Raw genomic sequence first — 14,464 nt, 5'->3', positions numbered from 1 at the left:
CTCGTTCCGCACTCCCGCCCTGCGGCCCGGCTGGGGAGCGGCGAGCCCCGCTGTCTGTGTTGTATGTCGACACTGGGACTTACGCTGCTCTCATCCTCTGTCCTTCTTCTAAAGAAGAAAATAAAGCATTTGTATATAAATGAACACCGCACACGAGCATTTTTCTCCAGCTCCTCCTCCTTCGGCAACGCAGCTCCGCGGCTGCTCCCGCCTTCCCTTCCCGCCCGCCTCTGCGCAGGCGCGGTGCTGCCACGGGCCCATGAGGGGCGGCAGGACGGCGGCGGCGGCCGCGGGGCTGTTGGCGGCGGCGGCGGCGGCCGCGGCGAAGCTGGCGCTGGGGCTGGGCGGGGAGGCGGCCGGAGGCTGGGTAAGGATGGAGGAAGTCGAGGCAGGGAAGCGACTGCCATGAGTTAACGTGTGTTTTGCGTGCGGCCTTCCCCCCGCCCCCCCGCCTCCGACAGGCGTTTCTCGGCCGTTAAGGCTTCGCTGCTTACTGCATCTGTGATGGGGAGGAAGCACACCGGCTCTTCCAGGGGGTATCCTGCACTTGTCTTCGGAGGGATTTGCGGGGTAACCGGTTCTGGAGAGCGGAGCCGAGCCTTGTAGTTGCTGGGGTGTTGAGTAAGGCATGGTGGTAATGTAAACCCGGGGCAAGAACTCTGAAGCAAGTCTGCTGGTGTGTAAAAGTGAGGAGAACAAGCATGGCATAGGAATGCCTGAAACCAAACCCAGCTCTGAGAGGCCAGTGGTTTTCTGTCAGTTTTACTTTAAAAGCAAGGTGTTGGTGCACTTGACTATCAAACACTTGTTTTCTGACTGCTGTTTTGCCAATAACATTGCCCTTCTCCCTCTCTCGTTCTACTTCTGTTCACTCGTGACAAGAGCAGAGAGGTGGAGCAGTTGGTTTGCATTGTGCTGCTCAGCTGATGTGCTCATCTGGTGAGCTCTCCATTGCGTGTTCATAGGGGATGATCTTTATCTCGGTTGTGTTTCTCAAACCTCATTGTGCTGAAGGTTATGTGGGACTTGCTGGCCTTTCACCTCAAAAATACAGTGTCCTTACCTACAGGAGTGACCTCTCACATGGGCATGGCAGAGGTGGAGATGTACACAACATTGTTTGTGAACGGGGAGATGCTGAGAGAGACGGCATACGCGTATCATAAAAACACATTGTGGGGACTCATTTGGGTAAAGGTCGGGGGTTGTTATTCATATGGCAAATGTACATTTGGACTTGGAATCCAAAGGAGAACCCACAAGGGAAACTAGATCTGAATCCAGCCTTGTATCGGGGAAAAAAGAAAATTGACTTGTGTGATTATTAAGAAATGGTTAAAAAAGCAAAAACTCAGTACTTGCCAATCCTGTTGACCCTTTCCAATATATCAGAAAGGGTGACAGGAAGGAGAACCAAAAAATGTAAATCCTGATAGTCTTCCAAATCCCCCCCAAAAAAGATTGTGTTCTGCACTGGCAGAAGAGCAAAGCGTGGAATTACTGAAAATGTTGACAGCATCTTTTCTGAGTACTTTTCTCCTTTGAAATTTATAGAAATATTGCCCCTTTGCTGGGGTTTTTTTGGTGGTTTTTTTTATTGAATGTGCTGTGACAAAGTGTCATGTCATCAAGGTAGAGTGTCACCAGCAGGTCAAAGGAGGTGATCCTTCCCCTCTGCTCAGCACTGCTGAGGCCACACCAGGGATGCTGGGTCCAGTGCCAGGCTCCCCAGTACAAAAACAAGACAGACATGCTGGAAATTGTCCAGCAAAGGGCCACGCAGATGATGAAGGGCCCAGAGCATCTCTCCAATGAGGAAAGGCTGAGAGAGCTGGGGCTGTTCAGCCTGGAGAAGAGAAGGCTCGGGGGAATCTTATCAATGTATACAAATATTTGAAAGGAGGGTGCACAGAGGACAGAGCCAGGCTCTTTCCAGTGGTGCCTGGTGACAGGGCCAGAGGCAATGGGCACAAACTGACACACAGGAGGTTCCCCCTGAACACTAGGAAACAATTTTTCACTGTGAGAGTGACAGAGTGCTGGCCCAGTTTACTCAGGGAAGTGAAGTCTCCATCCTTGGAGATACTCAAACACTGTCTGGACATGGTCCTGGGCAACTTCTGCCCCTTCAGGAGTGAATCTGGACTATCTGAAATGTACACTAAAATTAATCTCCTCTTAGAAAAGCAGTCAGAGGAGTAATCCTGGACTCACTGGGCTGGCTCAGCTGAGCCCTTAGTGGGGGAGGAATTTATACCTCCCTCCTTCCCTGTGGGGAACACCTGGGGATGTTCATATCTCTGCCTGTGTACCGTTGTGATAACTGCTCCTCTGCCCAGGACACAGAAGGACTTGACCTCTCTCTGGAAAACCTTCCTTCTGGGCATGTGTCACCTCCAGAGCACACTGCAACTGTTTTCCCTGGCTCTGTAATAGAAGAAGATCAGAAGAAGAACCCATGAGTTCAGGGTCACTCTGAAGGTAGCATAGCTGCTGCAATGGTGAGAACCAGCTTTGCTACACCGCCGATAGACTTGCAGACTAATTCAAATCAGGCAGGAACTCTGGAGGTTGGAGTCCACCCACTGCTCTGCAACACATTGCTTGTGACCTTCTCCAGTCAAATTTTGAATATCTCTAAGGTTGGAGAGCTCCTGACCTCTGTTCCAGCATTTAATCACCTTTGGTTGTCCTTGTATCAGATCAACACTTGTTCTAATCTTTACTTGCTCCCTCTTGTCGTATCCCAACACACCTTGGAGAAGAGCCTGGGCTCCATCCTCTCTACACCCTTGGGTAGGTGGTTAAAGATGGTAACAAGGTCTCTTTTTCTTAAGGCCTTTTTTCCTAGCAGTAGAAAGTAGGCTCTTTCTGATCCAGAAATGATATACTGAATTTAGGTGAAACACAGAGAATTGTTTTCCCCTCTCATCTCTTTATTCCCAAGTCTGCCAACCCACTAGAGGCGTATGTGGATGTACACAACTGCCCTGAGTAAGGTAAAACTGGTCACGCAGGCAGAGGGTGAAGCTGGGAGGCAAACGTCATCCCACAGTGAGCCGTAACACAGCAGCGGGTTGTTTCTTCAGAAGGCCAGTAGCAGCCGGGCCTGGTTGTCCCTCTTACCCTTCTCTGCAGAGTTTGCCATGGCAGTGGTGGGAAAGCAAAGTGCTTCACTGGTAGGAATTGTTTTGCATCATTTACCATTACCCTGATAAAGTTGGAGACCTTTGCCACAAGTGGAGCAAAATGAGGCCAAGCACCAGAACCGTTCGTCTCTGCGATGGGGTTAGTCTCAGAGACCTTGCGCCAGCCACCGAGCAGGGATTTGCTTTACAGCCTTTTCCTTTTAAATTTGTACTTGCTACATCACTTGTTTCAGAAATCCTTGTGGCCTCTGCTAGCTTGCAGTTATTCGTTTCTTCTTCTGGGTGGGAACAGAACAGGGTTGGTGGCCCCCATTGATGGGGGCGGGAGGCAGGAGGCCACAGTGCAGCCATTCCCATGGGGCAGGTGCCACCTCTCAGCTGTGTTTGTTGGTGGCTTCACACCTACATTTCTGTCTGCTTCGAGATGAATCCCACCATGGACTGAAAGGTGACAGGCTATGAAGGCATGGTTGCTACAGGCTTAGACAAAGCCTTGCTTTCACTTGCCCTTGTGTGCTGCCTGATTGTTTGTGAGAGTCCTGATCTGCCTGTGATCTCCTCCCTTGGTGTCTTCACATCAAGTATTTGGTACCCAGGGGGCTAGGGAGATGGCCACAGCAGCTAAAACGATGGGTGTGGGGGGAGACTGTGAATGGTGAAGACTTTTTAGGGAAAACTGTGCCCTTTTTTTCAGACTGAGGCTGTTACGTGTCTTGTCAGGTTGTCCAAGGAGGGAGATCTTTCTTCAGAACCTAGTTGGCCTTGAAGTCCCTTGAATTCAGAGGTGGTTTTGTTGCCGCTAAATGCTGGGGCAGAGAGCTTTCAGTAAGTCTGCTTTCCAGCAAGTGTGCAAAATAAGGCATGAAGCCCCTCAGCTCTTGCTTTCCTCCCGGAGGATTCCACTCTGCCCTCGCTGCAGCAGTAAGGCAGGCCAGGTCACGGGAGGTGGTGAGGACCTGTGGTTTGGGTGTCAGTCCAAATTCACAACAGACGGGTCCTGGACCACAGGCAGCACCAGCACATACATCTTTGGTGTTTGTCTCTGGCAGGGCTGAACTTGACCCTTTTCCATACTCTATCGAGGACTCATGGCAGGACATGCCAGGGTCATGCTCTGTCCAGGGCTGCTTCCTTGCTTCTCTTTCCTTCTGTGATTTAATATATTCATCTTCATGTAATACCAGCTGTAATTCAGTTTCAAAAGCCCATGCCATTGGCTTTTGCTCCAAAGTGCCCATGAATTAGTGAGGGTGAATGAGCAGTCGGTGAAAATAAGTGGGTTTTTCTCTTTCATCCTACAGCTGCCTGTGCTGCTTTGCATTGGCTGTATTGGCTTGGTGTTTGCGTGCAATGCGATGATGTGGACGGTCTTTGCAAAAGCCCTGCGACTCTCCTCCTCCTCGGCCGCTGCCTCTGTGACGACAACGGCCTCCAACTTCATCTCTTCGGTGAGTAGATCCCTTCCCCAGGTGCTGAAGCCTGGAGGAGCACAGCGATGTGGGAACAGTCACACTGGATGCGACTGGTCGTAGCTCATCTCCCAGCGTGACCGGCGTTGCTGGCCACAAAGGGAGAGTTACAGGCAGATGTAAAATGATTGTATCGGGTCTCAGCCGCTCTGAGAGTTGTTCACGGCTAAGGCTGTAGGACTTTTCTGGGTGTTGCAGGAGGAAGGGCACTGCTGCTCAGTGCCATGCCTTGCGGCAGCTGTATGATTTACTGAACTTTTCTAATTGCCAGTGAGAGCCAGAGCTGGGAGCTTTGCTTTGTTTTGTTCTTCCTTTGCAACACCTTACCTGTGACAAGCCAAAGCTACCCTAGCTGAGTGTGAAGATGCACTACCTCTAGTGGCAGCAAGAGCATTTTTGACCCACTGGTTTCTTGTGCTTGCTTTTCACTCTCAGCAGCTGTCCACCTTGTTTCTGTGCTCCAACTCAGTCGGATCATGGTGGTGTCCAAAACTCAAGTCACTGAGGCCCTTTTTTTATTGACTGGAATTGCCCAGTTGACTGGAGATTTGGCTCCCGAGAGGTGCTGGGAAGGCAGCAAAGCACACGCGCATCTGTCAAAATCCTGCTTTGGGACCGCAATATGGCTGTGCTTCCAGGCTGGATGGTAGAGTAGGTCATCTCTGGCATGAGGTGCAGCAGCCATTTCTATTGGTGATCCCAGCAGGAGTTTCCTTGAGCAGGTTTTTTCCAGGGCTGGCTCTCCCAGCAGAAGTCCTCGCAGCTCTGGCAGCGCAGGAGGCTTTGGGGTGGCTCAGCCCAGCAAAGCTTTGTCTCTGTCTTTTCCTTCAGGCCATCCTGGGCAAGCTTCTCTTCGCGGAGACATGGACGCCTCTGTGGTGGGTCGGCCTTGCCGTGACACTCTGTGGCCTCGTGCTGCTGCACACAGCTGCGCCTCAGCCGGCGCAGCTCCCGGTGGAGAAGAAGGAGGTGTGATGGCTGCCATCGGGGGCACAGCACTATGCCACCCCTCGCCAGCCTGCCTCGTGACAGCATCCCCAGTCCCCAGCCAACTCTGAATGCACTGGCCATGGACCTGCTAACCCCTGCTCACCTGCTGATCTGCCGACTCACAAAGTCATTCTGGTTGCATCTTTCCTGGCAGGTCAGTGGTGGTGTGGTGGCAGTGACAGCCTCGGAGGGAGCTGGTCCGCTCTGAGTCAGTATTGTAGAAATCAGGGCCAGAGGCTTATCAGCCACTCCTCTTCCTTCACACACCTGTGGCTGTGGAGCTTTCCCAGTTTGGGGAAGGCTGAAAGTAAACATGGTAGCTGTGGAAGGTGCAATGTGTATCAGTACTTTTCCATAAGGGGACCTGTCCCGAATTAGAAAAGCAATCACTGAAGGCAGGTGATACTTCTGCTCTGCTGTTTCCTGACTTTCCTCTCTTCCTCTTGAAATGGCCCCATGCCTGCTGCTGCCTGTAAGGCTGTGGACCCTTTCATTAATTCCTTCAGCTTCCCTTATGAGTCACATACACCTTTTAACTTGCCATTTGTATCTGATGCCTGTAACTTCCTCTTACCCATTCCTGACATTACTCACTGTAAGGTTGCCACTTTTTTCCTTTAAACTTTAACCAGGATGGGGTTTTGATCACCCTTCCTGCTGTGTGTAGGTCAAAGTGTAATTTTGGGACAACACAACAGGCTGCATGTGAACAGTCAGCCACTTTCACTAGGAGTGTCAGTGTTCAGCAAATTCCGTTATCACAACCTGTCAGGTTTATCGTGACTGGTAGATCTGCACCGTGTCCAGCAGGAGCGTAAAAATAGACTTGCAGGTGAAAATACCACTGAAGTTGGGTTTGTGCCTTTTCCTTCTTTGTATCAGAAAGATGAAAAGTCAGTGTTCCCAGAAGAGGCTGGGAGGTTTTTTGCTCCAAGTCCCCTGCTTCAGCAGACCATCCTAGCTCATCACATCTGGCAGCCGTGTCCCAAGAGGGGCAAAGCCTTTGCCTCTGCTCTCTGTGTGCTCATAAGTGTTCCTCTCCAAAGAGGGGAGCTGCATATGTGGTGGGGAAGACAGCAGAGTGCCTTTCCTCTGTACCAACATGGGTCTTTGCACCTGGGGAGCTCTTTGGGTAGCAGCAGTGATACAAAGAGTGGGACACATCCAGCTGCCTGGGAAGCTGAGACTTGATGCGGTGACCCAGCATCCCTCATAGGTCTGTGGAAATGACAACTAGGAACTATGCATTTCTAAGTACATCAAGTCTCCTTAGACCTTTGTACATGATGGAGAATAATGAAGGCTGTAAGCCTGATTTGTTTGCCCTTGTTACTAACTCAGCCAGCTGTAAGCCGTGGCTGTCTTTGTGGGAGTAGCAGGAGAAGGACCAGACTCTCTCCTCTCTGGTTAATTTGGCTGTTGCCCCTCCTCCTAACAAACCTTTTGGAAAGTTTTTTAACATGGGCTATCTTAAAACTGACATTTCTTTATTACAGTCATTGTTGGAGGTCAAGGTCTAGGAGATGTTTGCACATGTGCAGAAAGCATGGGCAGCAATTCACTTGGTGACACTCACTTTTAAGGCAGAAGAACACAAACAACAGCTGTAAATTCACTGTTGTAAACACTTGAAGGTGGGAACGGAAACGAGTTTTCCTCCAGTTGTTGGGGGAGGAAAAGATTCCCGAGTGGGTACAGTTTGGGCAGAATCCCTCTCCTCTATGTACACAGGGTTTGGCCCATGTCTGCCAGTGTTGCTTGTCAGCGTGCGGCCAGGGCTGCAAGGAGGGCTGCAGTTGCCATGCGTTGAAGTGGTGCACATCCAGTAAATGGTTCATATGTAGTTGTCCAAAATGCAGCTGGAGATGATCTCAAAAAGGGGTGCCGGCATTTCCAAACTAAAACACTGTTCAAAGCTCAGTGGCTGAAATTTAATATTTACAGATATTTTAGACCACAGATGCACAAAAAAGTGATGTGAGACTAATGGGCGAGCTGTATTTGAAGAGCGAGTGGTTCAAATATGGTAGGCCTTGTAAGGCTGAAGATCATGGCCAACCGTAAGACCTTGATTTACCAGGGCAGAAGGTGGGTTATCCTTATGCAGGAACTACAGTAGTTTGCTTGTGTGGAGTTTTTGCACACTTGAGCTGAGGTATTTTTAGAGAAGAGTCTCGGGCACACATTTCCACTCAAATTTCAGTGAAATACACTTTTCTTTGCACATATCCCAGGTCTTGGCTGTAATGAGTCTTTCCTGCACCTTCCCCTCATTCTCAAACCCAACCCTAATTTTTCAGCATCTTGTTCATCAGATTTTCTTCAAGCAGGGCTATACCATGTCACGCTTTAAATAGTAGAAGTAGGTGCATGCTTAACAGCATGGTTCACAGCATCGCTCATGAAGATTGAAGTATTCTTGAATTAATGGTGAGAAGCGTTTGAAAAATTGGTTGTATAAACAAGGTCCGAGAGTATTATATTCTAAAGCAAATAATACCTTGTATACCTTTACAAGGAACAAAGCCAAATGAAATTATAATTGCAGGTGAACCTTAAAGCACAGTTTAACTGGTTAGATAAGGAGCTATAAGTAAAACCTGAGAAATGTCCCTATTGTCATTGACAAGGAGCCACTGAAACTTGGAAGGTTTGTACAATGTTTCAGTCACAGCATATATCAAAATAACTTGAAGGATGGCAGTGACTTCAGGGCTCTGATGTAATCAATGGCTGTACCTGGGGTGTTGTTTCCAGTGCTGGACCCCCCAGTTCAAGAGGGGTGTTGGGAAACTGGTCTGGCACAAGGAGACCAAGATGGCAGGGGCCTACAAGGAGAGGCTGAGGGATGTGGGCTTGTTGGAGATAGGGAGGCTTAGGCTGACGTGATAGCAACCGACATGCTTGGAAAGGAGCCAAGCTCCTCTCCATAGAAGTGACCAGAACAAGAAGAGGCAACAGGCACGGGTTATGTCTCGGGAGTTTCAAGCTGGTCATCAGGCAAAAAAATGTCACCAGGAGGTTACAGAAAGGCAGCAGAGTCTCCACCCATGGAGGTTTTCAAGGCTCAGCTAAACAAGACCTCAGCTGACCTGAGCTAGTGTTGGTGATCATCCTGTCTGGGCAGGAGTTTGGACTTCCTGTGACCTACGGACGAATTTCATGGGCAACACTGTCTGTAACTGAAACTGGTTTGCCCTTTTGCCTCTAAGTTTGGCAGTTCCCTTTAAATGCTGCTGTGCCACGGAAAGGAGGTTCCTCCTTGAGGTGCCATACGGACCTAGGCCACCAGAGGCTTGTTGGCTAACCACAGAAACCATAAGAGACGCTTGCGTATGCATTCATAGCCTGAAAACAAATGCACTGTTACCAAAGAAGAAAGAGCCCAGTGTACTCAGCTGCTGATAATGAAGTGCTTTGTGCATTTGAACCTTTGCTGGTTGAGCAGCCAGCCTGCTGTGTGCAAAGCTAGTGGTGGCTCCCAGGGCAGGGTAACACTGGCCAGCTGCAGCACCCCAGCATGGGGTGACCAAAGCACAGGGAAGCCTGGACCTTGCAGTGCTCCATCCTGTAGCTGCATGCAGCACCTTAGTAACCCAAGTCCAGTAGCAGCACTTGACATACGCAGGGACACGTTTTGCCCTGCCGAGCAACCAACCAGCCACTCTTTTCACTCTCCAAGGAAACTTTTTGGGTTTTGACTGTTTAATAACCCTCTTGGTTGTGGCTGTACTAATTGCCAAGACTTCCTAAGCAGCTCCTGGGGCTACTGCACACCCTTGAAGTCCCGAGGGATTGCTGGTGCTGGGTTAATGCCTGGGGAGCTCCTGGGTTGGGCCTCCCGCTCCCATTTTGCTGGGGGGAGATGATGCACCCTGCTCAACCCTGCACAGGTCTTGCACTGCACGGAGGCTCTGGTGCACCCCGTGGGGATAAAGCCATGATGATGGAAATAAGTGGGCGGGAAGAGCTGGAAAGAGTGGTAGTAAGTGGGGAGTGGCAGATGGTGCCACCACTTTTTGGAAAAGGCACGTACATTTTGAACCCATCAATCAAATCTTGCTTGACTCAGAGGTCACTAAGAGCTGAGGTTTCATCCCGCCTGTGGGATTTGGGGCTGGGGCTTAGCCGCGTGAGCAGCTCACCTCCTTCTGACACAAGCGGAGCCTCTCTGTTTATGCATCAAGGTAGGAGTCAAACAAGTCTGCTTGTACCGTGACCTGCTGCCTGTGCATGGTCTGAACATCAGCCAGGGCTTTGAACCTAATTGCTTTGAGTAAGTTAAGGCAACACTTGGGGAGAAATGAACGGTGCCCCAGGGAAGGATGAGGCATTACAAATGCTGCATCTCCCACTGCCAAGCAACTGTTTCCTCATCCAGTGAGAAGGTATTTCCAATGACTCCTTCCCTTCAGGGCACTCCTGAGTTAGGCAGCTCACAGGCATGGCTCTGCCAGGAACCAGTGCTGTGGGAAAATGCTTTGTAAGAAACTGGTGGGCATGGAGCTACTCCAGCTACTCACCAGGGTGAGAGCATCTCGTGCTGCTGTGGAGGACAATGGCCTGGATGCTGCAAAGATGGCTGAGCAGGAGTATGCTGACTTGGTTGCTTTTCAGGACAGATAGCCACAGATCCCTGCCCTCAGTCAGTCCCACCATACCAAGGAGACTACCACATGCGATATCCAAAGCCTTTGCACCCGCTGTGCTTTGCGTCTGCTCCCATACAGCACATGAGCCAGATCCCCAGCGCTGCGCAGGACCGGCTCCTTCCTGCAAATCCTCCTGGGCTAGAAAGGTTCTCCTTTCCCACCACGTAGTGATTTCAGTTGCGCTGCTGGCTGTTGGGGATGTGGCGTGGCATAATCTAACCTGTAGTCTATAGACTGTGTACATCTGTATGTATATAGACACGCACACCCACACAGACAGATAGGAGAAGCTGTTACCCCACCCCTGCAGAAAGAAATGTTACTTGAAGACACTGGTATGCAAGTTTCTGTTTTCTCACTTAGACACGTGCAATCAAACATGTATCCTGTAGGTGAGAAGGTATTCTGTCGGTATTTTCCTTGTTCTCTGAAGCTGTTTTTAATATATGGGTAAGCTATTTGATCCCTGGTTCAATATTTGCGCTATTGATTTCCCTGCCCTTGCCATTTATTTTTTGCAGCCCTCTTCTGCTTTATTTTTCCTTGTGCCTTTTCGTATTGTTTGCTCTAGGTGTAGTCTGTGGATATGTGTCCACACTTCAGTCAGTCAGTGTGGTCATACAAGCACACTCGAAGCTAGTTCATGGGTCAGTGGCAGTAGGGTGGATATGGCCTTGCAGTAACTGCACCCACCCTGTTGGACCCTTTCCAAGCACACACTGTGGGATCGCACAGCGAGGGGGAGTCCTTCTCCCCATCTCGGGTCTCTTGATGGGCTGGGACGAAGGTGTGAGGAGTGAGTTAGCAGTCTAGGACCATTCAGTGTGGAAAAGAGATGGTGGTGGTTTGTAACAGGGGCTGGGAAGACCGTGAGTTGCATGAAGAAAGTAAGCTGGGATAGCTGTTGACTGCCTCCTCTACCACAAGGCTGGGGGCCACAAGGGAAGCTAGCAAGCAGCAACTTCAAAGCCAGAGGAGCTTCTCCATCCTACAGTGTGTCATTCAGCCGAGGAACTCCTGTCCACAGGACGCAGCAGAGGCTGGCGGGTTCTTTGGGTTCAAAAAGGGAGCAATTTTACTAAGAAAAAAAAAGCTGCTGTCTGGGAGAAGTGACATGGTAGAGATCTGCTTTTGTCATTTCTTGCACAAAATTCTAAAGTGTTTTGCTGAGAAGCAGAAGTACCTTATCCTGAATCATATTAGTCCAATACCTAATGTAATCATTACAGCACCGGAGCATGCTTATTTCGGTTTTTCCAGTGCAACAGTTGTACCAGAGTTGAGGGTCAAGCGGTCATAGTACTGAAATCCCAAGTTCAACCTTCACACATCATTGCTTCCTATATCTAGACTGATTTTGCAATTTTGCCTCTTGCATCTCAGCAAGGGAAGGGGAAAGGGATCTTGAAAAATAACCAGAAAAGATATTTTAACATTATAGCATTTTGGCTTGCTGTTAAAGCAGCTCTATATTTTTCCAAGGTAGCCTGGCCTAAAACCTCAGTTTCCTGTGATGACTACAGGACTTCTCTTTCAGGGCAGGGGAAGTGCTACACAAGAGTGTTTTGCCTGATGAGCTTTAAGCCTACATTGGGTATATGTGTAGTTATGGTCTCTGTTTTATCTCTCTTTGCCTTCTTCAGAAGCTGACTCCCTGTGGGCAGCACTGGGTTGGGCACAGAGTGATATGGTTTTCATTCCTTCTGGAGGTAAATGCCCAAAGTTAGTCACCTGCATCCTTAAGTTTAGGTCCAAAAACCCTCTTTCAAGGTTCACTGAGAAGGAAACAATGGAATTTCCATAATAATTTTATTGGCATCAATCATTTCTCTGGTATTTGACTGTGAGAAACTCATTAGCAGGTAGCTGGGGCCAGGTGACTTGAAATCAGTTAAGATTTGGGCTTGGCCATCTTGCATCAACCCCTGACGTCCGATTGCCTGCTACAAGTTGGCTCATGTAAGATTAGAAGAGAATCTGCCTGCTGGGAATACGGGATGCCCTCGGGGCGTAGCTGACAGGCCACTGTCATGGCCCATGGCTGGTGTACATGAGTGAGAAGTGATCAGATCAGCTCTCCTTTCAAGAGTAACAGCAGCACTAGCATGTCAGGACATTATGTGGATGTGATGCATCTCGCTACTAGGAAATTCCTAATGACTGAGATACAAGCTTAATAAAATGGTGAGGGGAGGACCAACGTAGCACCTCAAATAATGTCCAGTTCAAAACACATGGACCAGATCCTCAGCTGTTCTCCATCTGTGTGTTATTTTCTTTTTATCCCCCTGAGACTTCTCATGATTTATTGTTCCCCAGGCTGTGATTCAGGAAGGACTGAACACGTTTGAGATGGTACGTGTGGGAGCAGCCCTACTGTGGTCAGTGGAAGGCACCATCTCGCCCTGGTGCCCCTCAGGACCCAGACATGGGCTGTATGCTTGTGTATCTTGGCAGATGCATCGCTCAACCACTAGCACCTTGGAGCAACTCTGTGGGGCGGCTGGGAGGATGTGTTCACCTTTCCAGAGAGCTGAAAAGGAAAGCCATGCTGCTTTTGATCTATGTTTTATTTTGAGTGTTAGTCTGACTGGACATAGGGGAAAAAAAAGACAAAGCAAAAGCAACTTGAAGCCTTAGATGGCTATAAGAGTAGTTTGGTACACTGCTATTATAAAAGGCAGCTTCTCCATAACTAGTCATGGGGTCATAAGTGAATAAAACTCTAAAGCTAAGGATTGGGTTGCACTTTGTGTCCTTCCTGCTTGGCAGCCATATCTGCGGTCACGCTCTGAAATTTGACTTGTGTTGGTTTTGATACACAAAATAAACAAAACCTGAGACATAGGGCAAGCTTGTAAATAGGGGAGCAGCTTCTAGGGAATTCTGATTTTATTTGTTTGTGTTTTATTACCTTTTTATGCCAGCTAATAAGCTGACTTACCTTGCAGCAGATCAATGCGGATATGGCTGATAGCCTCTGGAGTCCAATTTTGCAAGCTGGGAAGGAGGTCGCTGAAGTTACTGGCAATAGGCTGGAGGTTGCCTGTGAAAAAAATACCATCTCCTGCTTCTGTTAATTAGAAGAGTATACTTTTATGAGACAGATTGAAGTGATTAACTGTTTGGGAAAAAAAATTCAAAAGGGCCGGTATTTTTCATAGCTTTACCAAGGAGGAGCAAAAAAAGCCACTCTGCTGAACCACAGCCAGCCACTCAGGCCACTCTGACTAGCAAAGGCCAAAGGAGATTTGCCTGTAGGAGGGACAGAGATCTCGTGCTAACAACATGAAACAAGCTGAAACCATGTCTCTGAAAAACATTCTTGCAGTTTAAGTTGAAATCCCTTTTCTCAGACCTTGCCAACAACTGCCTTGGAGGGTTTTACAGTTCAATGGCCTTTCCTGGCAGGGCAAGCTTGTATGAGCCAGGGGAGGAAGCTAATGCAGGAGCGTTGAATGCTATGCCGTTGAATTGAGATACTACCAGTGCACAGAAAAAGATAATGGGAGCAGGCAAGACCAGTAGCTGCACAAAGTGAAAAGAGAACTGAACCTTAGATGCTGTCTGCTGGCATAAACCAAACAGTTTATGTAAACAGTGAAAAGACCAACCACCTTCCACGAGGGAGTAGGTTCCTGGCAGGGCAGAAGCCACACCCATTTAACTTCGACAATCTTTCCTTGAATGCTGAGCTTCAAAGTGAGGGTCAGAACATGCGCACTGTTGAAATCAGCCTTTTGCAAAACCCTATAGGACTGGAAATGTGATTGTCCCTGGTGAATACATGCCCTGCCTCCACTGCTGACCCTCCAGCACACACCTAACAAAATTTTTTCAGAAGCAAAGTGTTACCAACAACCCATCCCTGTTCACAAAAATCTCTAATTTTTGCTGTAGGACTACTGGGTCAACACAATTTAAGCTGCCTCCAACCAAGCATGGAATGATATACATATATATATATATATAAAAAACAGGTTGAGACTGGATTAGAAAGCTGCTGTCGGTGACTTCAGATGAAGTGGATTACTCTGTTGCTGTAATTAAGTGGAAACCAGTAATATACATCATAAACGTTCAGGTTACAAGTATTACTGGTTATGTTATTGTACCGACATTCCACATACATATACTTTACTTCATCCTATGCTGTTTCTAAACAAAATGTCTTTCACCCTCCAGGAGGAAAGAAATGCAGAGT

At 48.7% G+C, this 14,464-nt stretch overlaps 1 protein-coding gene across 2 annotated transcripts; it reads left to right on the top strand.

Annotated features, from left to right (window-relative positions):
• The first annotated feature begins 256 nt into the window (after window positions 1–256).
• TMEM42 (transmembrane protein 42) lies at window positions 257–14,464 on the top strand. 2 transcript variants are annotated; one of them, XM_075055539.1, is made up of 4 exons: window positions 257–367; window positions 4,451–4,597; window positions 5,450–5,762; window positions 13,215–14,464. In XM_075055539.1, exons 1-3 carry the CDS (start codon window positions 260–262, stop codon window positions 5,591–5,593), a joined length of 399 nt encoding a protein of 132 aa, XP_074911640.1. In that variant the 5' UTR covers window positions 257–259; the 3' UTR covers window positions 5,594–5,762; window positions 13,215–14,464. The 2 variants fall into 2 exon arrangements, with proteins under 2 accessions (XP_074911640.1, XP_074911631.1); XM_075055530.1 differs by having other exon boundaries at window positions 13,212–14,464.

The sequence above is a fragment of the Buteo buteo genome, chromosome 2, assembly GCF_964188355.1.
Source record: "Buteo buteo chromosome 2, bButBut1.hap1.1, whole genome shotgun sequence".
Taxonomy (NCBI): domain Eukaryota; kingdom Metazoa; phylum Chordata; class Aves; order Accipitriformes; family Accipitridae; genus Buteo; species Buteo buteo.
The sequence above is the reverse complement of the archived record's forward strand: the minus strand, read 5'-3'. Positions and strand labels throughout refer to the sequence as shown.

What these genes read in the sequence shown, in the direction of transcription:
- TMEM42 (XM_075055539.1), top strand. Translation starts at nt 260, where the DNA reads ATGAGGGGCGGCAGGACGGCGGCGGCGGCCGCGGGGCTGTTGGCGGCG. An exon ending in GGGAGGCGGCCGGAGGCTGG is followed by an intron (nt 368 to 4,450) that starts GTAAGGATGGAG and finishes TTCATCCTACAG; the next exon opens with CTGCCTGTGCTGCTTTGCAT. An exon ending in CCTCCAACTTCATCTCTTCG is followed by an intron (nt 4,598 to 5,449) that starts GTGAGTAGATCC and finishes CTTTTCCTTCAG; the next exon opens with GCCATCCTGGGCAAGCTTCT.